At 35.7% G+C, this 12397-nt stretch overlaps 5 protein-coding genes and 1 long non-coding RNA gene across 8 annotated transcripts in view; 4 read left to right on the top strand and 2 right to left on the bottom strand.

Annotated features, from left to right (window-relative positions):
• LOC105459568 (E3 ubiquitin-protein ligase RBBP6) overlaps positions 1–6852 on the top strand; it is a 16773-nt gene extending 9921 nt beyond the window's left edge. For both annotated transcript variants that reach the window (XM_011705716.1, XM_011705715.1), the window contains exons 14-16: positions 2643–2894; positions 3047–3280; positions 3485–6852. In XM_011705716.1, coding sequence (XP_011704018.1) covers positions 2643–2894; positions 3047–3280; positions 3485–6068 — 3070 coding nt within the window. In that variant the 3' untranslated portion in view covers positions 6069–6852. The remainder of the gene's footprint in view (positions 1–2642; positions 2895–3046; positions 3281–3484) is intronic.
• Positions 6853–7004: 152 nt separating this feature from the next.
• On the bottom strand, positions 7005–8648 carry LOC105459567 (lisH domain-containing protein FOPNL). Of its 2 annotated transcripts, XM_011705714.1 has the most exons (4): positions 8570–8648; positions 8128–8357; positions 7502–7711; positions 7005–7333 (listed from the first exon to the last, which is right to left on the bottom strand). In XM_011705714.1, the coding sequence occupies exons 2-4, from the start codon at positions 8153–8155 to the stop codon at positions 7191–7193; spliced, it is 381 nt and encodes a 126-aa protein (XP_011704016.1). In that variant the 5' UTR covers positions 8156–8357; positions 8570–8648; the 3' UTR covers positions 7005–7190. The 2 variants fall into 2 exon arrangements, with proteins under 2 accessions (XP_011704016.1, XP_011704015.1); XM_011705713.1 differs by lacking the exon at positions 8570–8648 and having other exon boundaries at positions 8128–8402.
• Positions 8649–8828: 180 nt separating this feature from the next.
• Positions 8829–9868, top strand: LOC105459566 (DNA-directed RNA polymerases I, II, and III subunit RPABC2). Its single transcript, XM_011705712.1, has 3 exons — positions 8829–9000; positions 9240–9392; positions 9478–9868. Exons 1-3 carry the CDS (start codon positions 8972–8974, stop codon positions 9686–9688), a joined length of 393 nt encoding a protein of 130 aa, XP_011704014.1. The 5' UTR covers positions 8829–8971; the 3' UTR covers positions 9689–9868.
• A 328-nt stretch (positions 9869–10196) lies between these two features.
• On the top strand, positions 10197–11008 carry LOC105459564 (mitochondrial import receptor subunit TOM7 homolog). Its single transcript, XM_011705711.1, has 3 exons — positions 10197–10442; positions 10541–10589; positions 10824–11008. The coding sequence occupies exons 1-3, from the start codon at positions 10343–10345 to the stop codon at positions 10837–10839; spliced, it is 165 nt and encodes a 54-aa protein (XP_011704013.1). The 5' UTR covers positions 10197–10342; the 3' UTR covers positions 10840–11008.
• LOC105459565 lies at positions 10896–11670 on the bottom strand. Its single transcript, XR_975696.1, has 2 exons — positions 11551–11670; positions 10896–11447 (listed from the first exon to the last, which is right to left on the bottom strand). It is a non-coding gene; the product is annotated as an uncharacterized LOC105459565 (long non-coding RNA).
• Positions 11671–11922: 252 nt separating this feature from the next.
• The window catches only part of LOC105459563 (aurora kinase C-like), a 2356-nt gene continuing 1881 nt past the window's right edge, over positions 11923–12397 (top strand). The window contains exon 1 of the mRNA XM_011705709.1: positions 11923–12184. The gene's annotated coding sequence lies outside the window, so the exon portion shown is untranslated. The remainder of the gene's footprint in view (positions 12185–12397) is intronic.

Here is a 12397-nt window from a genome sequence, read left to right as displayed (position 1 = left end):
ATTTGATTTTTAAAATAAAAAATTTTTTTTAAACTTTTTTATTTGATTTTTAAAATAAAAATTTTTTCTTGCTCACCATCGAAAATAAATTTTTAAGTTTATCACTTTAATTTTAGAGTTTATTTTCTCCGTTACAAATTGTGGGTTAACTTACTGTTGCTGCAACACAAGCCCTTCAATTTTAAGATTACATTAATGTTTCAAAATTCTTAAATATAAAGATTAAAAATTACAAAGACGATAAATAGTAAAGTAAAATAATTACAAAATCCGCATCTTTCTCTTTTGTGCATAAATGTTTTTTTTTTTTCTTTAGCTACATTTATTTTTTTATAATTTCTTAAAGTAATATTGTTTATTCTTCTTAAACTAAACAAGTTTTATTGTCCACAAATAGAGAAAATAATTAAAGAGAAAAAAAAGACATTTAATATGTGTAATACGAATATATGTAATACACGCATAAAGGATGTACATTGTACAGATATGTGGAATTTTTGCCGTATGTCAAATTTATGCAGCTCATATATTTTATTATAGTAACATTTAAATTTTTGCAAGAGTGATACGTTAGTAATTGTATGCTGTGAGATTATTGTGTTTGATTATTTCATATCTCGTGATATCCGATTGTACAAATTGATATATTTTTCTCTATACACTTGTATGTTATTTATGGATACTGAGAGGGAAAGAGTGCTAAAGATTAAAAACAGTTAAAAAAGTAAAAGTAAAAAAGATTGTTTTTCATTCCTTACATTTAATACGCTTCTATATCTGAAAAGTAAAATAAGAAATTGTTACTTGATAATTTATTTTTAGAGCAGTACTTTCACAGTATTATATTTAGGACATTAATAAGATGGTAAGGTATGCTAATGAGAGTGTGATTTATGTGCATAGCGAAACCTTTACTTCATGTAAAATTTTTTTATATTTCTTCATGTACTTAGTTTTGCTGTAGACCTGCTTTTGACAGATTTTTTACATCAGGTAATTAAGAGATTCACAATTTTATAAAATACATATATATGCACCATCGTTTATGCATACATGAATACATCACACAATCGTAAACAAACGCACGCGCACACAAACACACACACACACACACACACACACACACACGTACACACTATATATAATACATTTTAATCTAATATACTAATTGTGAATCGTATCTGTATACATACAAAATTTTATACTTAGTTTAGGTATATTGTAATAACGCGGAAGTAATTTTAATATCTATATAATTGTATTTTATAAATATATTATACATATATATGTATGTATATGTATGTATGTATTCTTGTATATATTATATTTTATACACTTAGAATATACTTAAGGATAATGTAATATTATTACCATTGCAAATTTTTTTCTACATTACGTTATTTCATTAACTGCGGTTAATGTTGAATTGTGTGCATTTAATTATTATACAATATTGGATAATTATTATATCATAGGTCAAGTAAGATCTGTATTTATAATTTAATAATAACTTTACTGTAAAATTAAGTTCTTTTATAAAAAAAACATTTTTAATTTAATTTTGATATCGCCGTTTGTAACATGTTTTATATAAGGCTTTATACTATAATATGCGTACTTTATTTATCTACTAAATATTATAATATTGTTGAATATGTAATTATATATATATATATATAAAATGCATACTGTAATGCATAACTATATAAAATGTATGTAATTCACAATGTTTTATATATATATATACATATATATATACATATATAAAACATGCATATTGTGAAATGTAATTTAAAAGTGCTAAAAGAAGAGAGAAGTAAAGAAGAGAATCGAGGACCATCGCGGAGAGAAGCAAGCGAGCTGATTGACACATCCACATGGTTTCTGAATCAGGTGAATTCAGGGCCAAATCAACATTTGTAATAAAAAAGAAGCTTGTTTCTATTTATTTTCAGTGACAAATTTGGGACGTGTTACTGAAAATGTATCATGTCACAAGTAAACAAATCAAACATAAATTGCAAAAAGCTACAATTCGGTAGTTTCTTAATTATTTTTATCTATAATTGGAATATTCACATAATTATAGTCATGAAAAAAAAAATATTTTTTGTTATATTTTAAAGCAGCTCAACATTACAAATGTTGCTTTCTGTACTTTATTCTATAATTTTAGTTAATGATTTTAACAAAGTCTCGGCAAGAGGTGATTGTGATTATGTATCTTATTCATTCTTTCAGCTTGTATGGAGATAAAAAGAGGTGCAACAGTCGTAGAAAAAATTCAGCATATATCCTGTCTTAATTATTTAAATTTTTATTAAATAGGTTTTCTATACATATACCATAGGTGTGCCAAATAAATTCGGAATTGACGGATGAATGGAAGAAAATTTAAGGAACAAACTATATTCTCTGAGTTTTTTTTTCTCTGCGAGTATCTTAACACGATTAATTTTTTCGACCTTCATATTGCATAAATTCGTTACTAACAACTATTCTACGCAACGGTGTGCTGTGCCAATTTTAAAGAGGCATTATATATTTAAAAAAAGGGGAGGGGGAGAAAAAGCATAAGCATATTTAATATTTAGTAGAATTATACTAATGTATCAACTGCTGTACTGACCTTCTGTCAACAGATATTCCGGACCTCCGCCGCAGCAGCGTTTTAACAGTCCACTGAGGGATTCTTCCTCACATAAGCGATTCGACGACGTAGCACCACCTGGTACCGAGGGTTACTACGATCTTTCGCCACCGGGTGTTGAACATTCCGAGAGATCATCGAGGGATGATCGCGAAAGACAGCGCTCCCTGAGAGATCAAGAAGATCGCGAGCATTCGTCCAAGGATCATGATAACGACGAACGTGATAGATTGAGGGACGATAGGTAACATTGTTGAATATTGTATTGAGCCTGAATTGTCCTTTAATTAAAGAACATTAATCTTCCCTTGCCAGTAACTTAACATTTCACAAAAGAAAAATATCGCAATCGTATTATGAAGAAATATATTTGTAATGCAATCTTGCGTTTCAAAGGATTCGCGAACGTGAGGATCGTATGCGTGAGAGGGACGACAGAGATCGCAGAATTGTAAACAGAGACCGTGAGGATCGCGATAGACAGGTCCCGCCTAGAGAACACGAGGATAGGATACGAGAGAAAGACGAACGTGACAGAAGAGAAAAGGAGAAAGAACGAGACGATAGGCACATTCGCGATCGTCGAGATGACGACAGGCATGTCGAAAAGAAGGATTATGATAAAGATCGGTACGTTCTACTGCATAATCAAGTTAAAGAACTTCCATTGTCAAATTAAAAAAATTGTTTAGCACTCATAAAAAATCTATATATGAAATTTTTGTTACATGTTTGTTACCTAAAAAGTGCCGTGCGGAAAAAGGCACACGTTAAATTAATTTATAATTTGTAGCAAACATGTCATTTGTACATGTCTTCATTCTATTATTACAGTTATAGAGATGATCGAGATCGCCATAGGCAAGATGACAAGAGTCGGCTGCGAGAGAAGGAGAGACGCGAACGCGAATATGAAACCGAGAAGGACAGAGATCGTCACGAACGATACGAGAGACGGAGTTCGATGGAGCGGAAAAAGAGTAGGAAGAGCTTAAGTCCATACTCTCAGAAATCCAGGGGTGAGCCAAAAGATTTGTCGCCAGAACGAAGTACAAAGAAGAAAGAAAAGGAGCATGAGGAAAAAGTAGAAGAGAAGAAGAAAGAGAAGAGGATAAAGGAGAAGAAAAAGAAGAAGGATAGCGATGAGAAAGAGAAGAAGAAGAAGAAGAAAAAGGATAAGAAATCCAATCAGAAAGAAACAGCGAAGGACGATCCGATGATGAAAACGACGGAGACAGATGACCTGGCCGAGAGTAAAACAACAAACAATGACACTTCGTCTCCGCTGCCGAACAAAACTGATTCTATAAAGGCGTGCAACGAGGATAACATACAGAACAGGATCGAATGTACTTCCAACCAAATGTCCATCGCACCGATCAAAGAGGAATTCGAGGATAAGTCTCTGGCGATGAATCCGGAACCGCCGGAATTCAACGAATCCAGTCCTGGTAGCGGTCGGCTAGATCGTGCGGAATTCGGCACGAATCCACCGAATCCAAACTTCAAACCAATCCCGGAACTCAAGTCGGACATGAAGCCGATCGATAGCCTCTACGGAGGATTGGACGACACGGAAATTAACACTGTGATCACGGAGAAGTATTCTCTACTTTCGGAACACTCGCAGACCGAGTCTGCGAAGGAAGCCTCGACAATTATGCTAGCGACGGAGAAATCGCCGAAGAAAGATGAATTTCTAGCGCCGATACCCGAATTGTCCAAGTGGGAAAGGGATGATACGATCGAGAAACCCGATGACGATGACGAGGATGATGATGATAACGCGAGCGGATCGCCGACGGAGAAGATACAGAGAGAGGACGAGCCGAAATCGATCAAGATGGTTACGTCGGAGGTGCTGAAGCGTGCGGAGAACGCCATATTTCAAAAGGCAATTAACGCGATCCGACCGATCGAGATCAAAAAGATCAGCGAGAGCAGAAAGATATTGTATCAGAATCCCGAACCCAAGGTGTTGGAGACGGTGGAGTCCAGTAATCGTGAACCGCGAAAGAGCGTCAACGTGACGATCAACGTTGGTAGAAACGAAAGGAATGTCGAAATCACCGAGCCAACGAAGAAAGCCAAGCTCGATCGCACCAAGTTCAAGCCTGTGCCAGAAACAGCCTACTCGCCGACTAGGCTGTCCGCGAAGGAGAGACTCGGCGAGAAGGTTGAGGACGGCAAGGAGAGGAAGGTTAGTCCTATAAAGGGATTCCTGGAGAGGCGTGACGCCAAGAATGAGAATCAGTCGAGAAGTCGATCGCCCAGAAGGGAAAAGAGGATCTCCTCTCCGCTTTTAGAGCGGCGTCCAGTCGAGTCCTCCTCCTCCTCCTCTTCATTGGGCTTGACCACGACGACTACGAGCGGCGAACGAAAAGTATTTTTGGAAGAGAGAAAACGGGACAACAAGGATAGAATTGGCGGCGGCGATCGGTCGGCGGCGAAGGAGAGGTCGGATTTTCGCGGCGACAGGCAGCACGGTAGCGAGTTGAAAGCCGAGAGGGAGAGTAGAATCGATTGTAGTAGGACAGATTTGCGCTCCAATAGAAATGACGCCAAAGGAGAACGCGTGGACAAAGATCGCGACAAGGAACGAGACCGCGGCGAGACACACAGAGGTAGGACACCTCCCTCGGCTGCTTGCGCATTTAAGAGAACGGAAATGTCCAAGATTGGCTTGTTAAAGTCGAAAGACGACGAGGAAGAGAAGAAGCGTGACAAGAAAACGCGGGAAGAGAAGAAGAGAAAGAAGGAGCACCGTAGCAGGAGTAAATCTAAGGAGCACAAGAAGCGCAAGGAGAAGAAACACAAGAAAGATAAGGATAAAAATCAGGAAAAGAAACAAAGGCACAAAGAGGGCGCGATTTCCAAGGACAAGCCGGATGGTAACGAGACCAAGATCAGTTACGAGAATATTGAGCCGCCTCTAGCAGAGTCGTCGAAAAAACAAAGGAAAAATCCGAGGCTGGTGTCTGATCGCAAGCGCAGCATACTCGACGAGGCGAGTTTCGAACCAGACTATTCTGCCTCAGATTCGGAATCAGATGGCGAGGAAGGTAAACCGTCACCTGTGAAGAAATTAAAACTTGATGAAACGGAAATGGGCAAAGAGATAGAGATCAAATCCCTAAAGAAACGATCCAAGTCGAGTAGCAGCGAGGACACGTCTAGCAGCTCCGACACTACGAGCTCCGATTCGGATAGCAGCGATGAGTCGCACAAGAAAAAAAGAAAGAAGCATAAGAAGCATAAGAAGAAGAAATCTGCCAAGAAAGATAGTAGTTCAGACTCGGACACTTACTCTGATTCATCCGACAGCAGCAGTGACGAAGAGAAACATAAGAAGAAATCGAAAAAGTCAAAGAGCAGAAGCAAGCAGTCAAAGAAGAAGAAGAAATCCAAGCATAAATGACATCATTAGATGTCTCTTTCTTTGATGTTCGATCAAAGAACTTTACCTTAGAGAGGAGCAGAAAAAGAAAAAAAAAAAGCCAGAACTTTTCTTTTTTTTTCATAGAATACTTTCAAATATCACGTGGAAATCATAATAATAATAATAGTAATAATAATAATATTATTATTATTATTATTTTGTACTCGTTGCAGCTCAGCGTGTGTGAAAAGTTTTTTCAACACATGTCATTTAGTAGTAGAGAATATTTATTGAATGATTTCTTGATATGGAAAAAAGTGAACACTTTGAGCAGGTAAAAGCAAATTAATGGTTTGACGAATAAAGAAAAAAAGTTGGGAATACACACATGATAGTTAAACTGTTCTAACGTGAAAAGAGGAAAAGAATAACATGTGATATGGCCTTTGCATAATTATCATGTACCGACTTGACATATATAAAGTACATACATACATACATACATACACACACACTCACTCTCTTTCTCTCTGTATGTAAGTTTGTTATTACAATAAGTCGTGTACATTATAGCCGATATAATTTTGTGGCAATTTTGTCAAAAAGCGATGTCTTTGAAAAGCTTAATCACTATACAATGAATATAAGAGAACAATTTTATTTAGGATCTCTGCTATCTATATGCATATATATTTCTATCTTTTCCTCCTCTCACTCTCGCTGTTGCCCTCTTTCCTTCCTTTTTCGCCGTTGTATTGTACTTTCATAATCTAATGTCAATATGTAAGAAAAATCACGAAATAAAATGGTAAAATTCTTTTAATTCATATTCTTGTATCTCACCAAACACGAAAATTAAAATTGATTGATTAAATAATTGACGTTGATATATCCATCTTGCTATATTGCTGCAGTTTATGTGTGATACAGTTTTGTTATCTTAACAGAGTTGTGTTAAAAATGAGACTTGAGTACTAATTTTTTTTTCATTATTTATTGTATAATAAGTATAACAATCTGTATATATCCAAGTTTGTGCATATTTTTGTGTTTGTATATATAAAAAATCCAAGTGTGAGATTTGTGTGTAACATGATAGAAAATAAATAAATAAATATTTAAAAATCGTAATTGAATGTTGAATACACGCTCATGTAGATTTTATAATTGGGTATTTTTTAAACTAGTAAATGTTTGTACGAGACCACACAACAGCGGTAAGTTTCTGCTCTTTTCACTGTCTTTTACTCCTAAGCCTTGTGCAAGAAGCTTACGATCCAAGCAGTGTTTAGGAAGATCGCATTCTGGAATAACAATATTTTTGTTCAATCTTATCGTCGTCGAGTAAATTTCGTCAAAAGATTTTGTTTAAGGGGAAAAAAAATTATTCACATGCGATACACGATCTATCGCTGGTATTAGATATGATATACGTGGTTGTGCACTCCAATAATAAAATTAAAATAATGTACCTGCAACAAATACAGTAGAACTATATTTGTAACCCATCCAATCGAGATATTCTCTGACAAGTTCATTGAGGAAAATGATATCATGAGAAGGCTTGATAATTTTTGATTTGTTCTCTTTGCTAGAACAATCGAGCAATTTTATCACTTCTGTACGCATTTCTGCTTTAATCCGGTCAAGATTTCCATCAGTCTTCAGCGATTCTCGTACAGCTACAAGTTTAAAACACAAGCAAAAGGGATGGCCTTTATATATATATATATATATATATATTTTTTTTTTTATCGTCTTTCACATATTTTTTTATAGATACACATAAGAGCATAGAATGCTAACATCAATGAGGGAATCGTCAATCAGATCACATTGTGATATATTTATATTACGAATAAGGAAGTGTAAGTGTAATATGCTGTACCACAAAATTATAAATGAAAAGTATTTTTAAATTGTCATGTCGTCATCTTTCGATGAAAGATAACGACAATAGTAGAAATAAAAATTTATAGTTTTCTGCCGTGACGTAAAATATAGAAATGATGGGATACTTATCGAGTAATTTCGTGAATTCTTGATTGTGAAATATTGGAAATATTCATAAATATACAATATTGACATGGTTATATACCATTTACCAAATCCTTCTCTGTCGCCATTTCACGCAACGTTTCATTCGATATTTTTATCAGAAATCCAAAATATAAACAAGTTACACGTAAGTTCGATTGAATATCGTCCTAAAACTTTTTGACAACTCTTGCCGGATCACGCGCGTCAGCTGGTGGTGGTTAAGGCTGTGTGAAAACGTCACTCAGAAAAACGCGTAAATAAACAAAAGACTCGAGAGCGCGGCAAGCACTGAAAGAGAGAAGCGTGAGAGCGGCCACGCCGGCTTTTTGGATGGGACCGGCGATCTCCTCCGTATGTACTCTACATACACAAGCGCCCCACGTCTATGTTATAACATTGTCGATCAATTAATTATAGCATGAGAACGTGGACGTGGGGTACTAGTGTAGTATATAGAGGAGATCGCCTGCAGTTCTAAAAGCCGGCATGGTTGCTCTCACGCTTCTCTCTGATTCAAGAATGCACAAATAGGTTATAGTAACTTCGAACCCCACTTAGCAAAGACTCGAACCACATTCATGTTCTCATGCTATGATTTGATCGACAATGTTATAAGATAGACGTGGTATGTAGTTCCTTTTTTGAAAACGTGGACGTGAGGCGCTAGTGTACGGGACCGGTTTTGCGATTGGCAATTCTTAAATGTAATCGACCATCACTGGCGGCACTGGCGCCACTGCCACTCCGCGCCCGCCCACCGCCCCCGTCTCCGCCGTCGTGCCTGCATCGTGCCAGCCAGTGATGGTGAGTGGTGCGAAGGTGAAGACGAGTGATGAGCAATAGAATAATCAAATTGTAATTAAATCGTATACGTATCCCTCTAATTAATAAATAATTAAATAATGGCCGATGAAGATTTTGATGGAGATGAGTAAGTAATTAAGTTTCTGTTATTTCAAGTTTACTTATAGGTTATTTATACCAATTTTTTAATACCGATCAATGATCGGTCATGTGCTCTTATTGTTTTTTTTAATTATATTAATACTACTCTGTTGTAAATTAAAATGCACTAGAAAAAGGATAATGACGGAATACAATTTATGCAATCAGATTATTTGCCAGCAATTAACTCAATTTAATTGTAATTGTATTCTATGCTTTCTATAGGGTCGCAGATGATTTCGATGATGTGGACGACGAGGATAACATTGAGTTAGAACCGCAGGAAGATGATGGTGAAAACATTGAATTGTTGAATGCTAACGAAGCTACCGGTGGTGTTCAAAGATCAAAGAGGATAACGACGAGATATATGACCAAGTATATAGTTTGTTTATTGTGTATTTATGTGTGTATACACACAAGTATGATTAGCTTCTTTAATATATCATAATTTACATTCTAGATACGAAAGGGCAAGAGTTTTAGGTACAAGAGCGTTGCAAATAGCAATGTGTGCTCCCGTGATGGTAGAATTAGAAGGCGAGACAGATCCATTGCAAATTGCTATGAAGGAGTTGAAGCAACGAAAAATTCCTATAATTATACGTCGCTACTTGCCTGATAACAGTTACGAAGATTGGGGCATCGACGAGCTAATTATAATAGATCATTAATCTCGATCTCTTCTTGGAAGAAGATTACATCTTTTCTTGATAACTTTATTTATTACCGATACAGTAAATGGTGTTTTATATGGAAAAATCTTGTTCTAAATCACTATACCTTCTAAATGAATTGTTACAATCCTTCTTTTCATTCACAGACTACTCTAAAATAAAAACTTAAATTTTATACTTTGCATCTTACAGTGTTCTGTTCCTATTGTATGATTGCATTGTACTAACAAAACATGTTTAATTCGCTCGGTATATTAGCATAATTTTTGGTTTCTCAATTATAACGTTAATTAATTAAGAAAGTTTGTCATTTTGACTTTCCAAAAATTAATTTTATCTACTTGCGAGTAAACATGACGTATTAATTACAAAAATTTTCAAATATAATTTTGAATTGAAATTAGCATATATTACAGCTAGATACCTATGATGTATGTATACAACAAATTGAACTTGATAAATATGAATCTGTAGTTGGCATTGGCAATTGCAATTCCGCAAGAGGTCGTCGTAGCTCGATTTTCGATCTTCAATCTGCTTTAACCTCAATTCATTGGTTGTCACATTTGGTCGCTACTCGCTGTTAGCTAACCGATTATCCGTTGTGTAAAAAGAAAACTTTGACGCTAAAGATCTTAATATAGTATCAAAATGGTTTTAAGTCCGACCACGAAACAGAGAATAGCAATTGTTCTGAATGTGAGCAAATTCGTATTTCAATGGGGTTTTATTCCTGCCGTACTCTTTTTAGGTTAGATTTTAAATCTTACGATATCGATATCCATATATGTATATCATTTTGCTCGCACGATGATCAAACATACTAAAATTTAAATGTTTCATTTTTAGGATTCAGCAAGGGTGCGGATCCAGGCATGCCCGAATTAACCCTTATGAAGTAAGCGATTGTTGAATTTAAGATTTAAGTGAACGAATTTAATTATAAGTGTGTGTTCCGTCATTCATGATTGTTCATGATGCGCATGATGTGTAAATACTATCATTTTATATCCTGTAACATTCAATGAATAACAAAGATGATATATCATGCATGAAACGGAAGGCACGCTTTATGTAAATATTTAATTGTCAAAACAATAGACAGCTTGTAAAACATTGTTCTTTTTTACAGCTTATTATGGCAGTAAGTCTTTTCTCCCCGTGTCTTTCAGACACGCATTCGTTCCGAGAGAAGTTACGGGTATTGACGTTACATGGATACACATTTATTTAAAGTTATTGTAACACACTGTTTCTAATTATCAGAATAACAGACTACATGTCACTAAATAAATGTTACATTATTGTTAAATGAAATCAGCAAAGTTTTCTTCCTTCCTTATTATCGTTCGTAATTCGTAATTATGTATTGTGGTGATGCTTTGAGTGCAATATGCATTTTGTTTCATGCATTAAAGTCTGGTTTTTACAGGTCATAATCTCAGGTATTAACTTTTACCGGAACCGGTAAAATTCAATACTAGGATTTCAATGGTATTATTCATAATAACTTGCTAAACAAAAGCAATGAAATCCTAGTATTGAACTTTATTGGTTTCGGCCATGGACCTAAAAATCTATGGCATCTATGGACACACAGTATGGACGGAGCGTAGAGTGGATTTAAAGGCAAGGGGGTTGTCAAATTTACGGTAAGGGGAATGAGAGCGTTCTCCTCTTCTATTCGTTCATCGTCTCTTTCAAGAAGACCTCATCGGCTTGGTAACGAAATATCAACCGAAGATACTCGAAAATGCTAAAAAAAAAAAAGAACATTTTGAGGTTCAAGCGTCGCTTTTTCAGCGTTTTGTAATTTTTTAAAAAGTTTTGTGTTGTGCCAATTTTTACACAATGCCGACCTGTATAATTCCGGGCTGTGGTAATCGCACGTCATCACACTAGCGATTTAGAGATAAAAGAATCTAATTCCTTTGTATAAAATCGCGCAGATCGTGCGGCAATTACGCAATAAAATGGAATGTTTTGATTGGTCAAGAATTCGGATGACGCGCGCGTAACACGCTTAGTGGGAACGCACCCTAACTCGACGCTGATTGGATCATAACCGGATTTCAACCGGGTTTGCGCGTTGCGTTCCGCGCTGCGTTGCGACGCTGCGATTGGCTGCGATGCGCCGACTAACGTGAAATCAGCTTAAGGAGCCCCCGAAGACTTGCCGTTCTATATTCCTATTTATTGCTTATGACCTATCTCATATTGACCAATCAACGAAAGGTATCTGATATTTTGAAAAACCGTTTAAAGTGCTTGGCCGTTTGTCCTTGCCTCGGTTGAAGGGAGGTAGATGCCTAAATAAAAAGAAGAAAGAAGTTTAAAGTTGCTGCAGGAGTAGTTTACAGTTTTCAACGTGCCGCTTCTCTCGCCTGTTTAATCCATATTAACCTTTGCCAAAAGGCTAGAAGTGGCTAAAAATTACAAGACAAGTGACGTTGAGGAGAAGAAAAACAGATTCCTTCGTCTCCTTGGAGAGAAGTAAGTGCTTTAAAAAAATTATTTCAATCTTTATATCTGAATGTTTGGAATTAATGCTTTATATGACACATGTAATGTTATTACATAAACAATTTATTAAATTATAAATTCTCTTGCATATGAAATTATTTCGAGTTAAAGTTTAAAATCTAAAGAAATTAGTTATATATGTACTTACATGTGTGTGTATATATATATATATATATATATATA

This window comes from Wasmannia auropunctata, unplaced genomic scaffold (genome assembly GCF_000956235.1).
Source record: "Wasmannia auropunctata unplaced genomic scaffold, wasmannia.A_1.0 LD334183.1, whole genome shotgun sequence".
Classification (NCBI taxonomy): Eukaryota; Metazoa; Arthropoda; class Insecta; order Hymenoptera; family Formicidae; genus Wasmannia; species Wasmannia auropunctata.
This window is presented reverse-complemented; position numbering and strand designations above follow the sequence as displayed.

Coding starts and splice junctions, on each gene's coding strand:
- LOC105459567 (XM_011705714.1), bottom strand. CDS start 8,155: ATGGCGACAGAGAAGGATTTGGTAAATG. Junction 7,712..8,127: donor AGAGAAGGATTTGGTAAATG/GTATATAACCAT, acceptor TTAAACTTGTAG/CTGTACGAGAATCGCTGAAG. Junction 7,334..7,501: donor TTCTACTGTATTTGTTGCAG/GTACATTATTTT, acceptor TTGTTATTCCAG/AATGCGATCTTCCTAAACAC.
- LOC105459566 (XM_011705712.1), top strand. CDS start 8,972: ATGGCCGATGAAGATTTTGATGGAGATGA. Junction 9,001..9,239: donor GAAGATTTTGATGGAGATGA/GTAAGTAATTAA, acceptor TGCTTTCTATAG/GGTCGCAGATGATTTCGATG. Junction 9,393..9,477: donor ACGACGAGATATATGACCAA/GTATATAGTTTG, acceptor TTTACATTCTAG/ATACGAAAGGGCAAGAGTTT.
- LOC105459564 (XM_011705711.1), top strand. CDS start 10,343: ATGGTTTTAAGTCCGACCACGAAACAGAGAATAGCAATTGTTCTGAAT. Junction 10,443..10,540: donor TCCTGCCGTACTCTTTTTAG/GTTAGATTTTAA, acceptor TTTCATTTTTAG/GATTCAGCAAGGGTGCGGAT.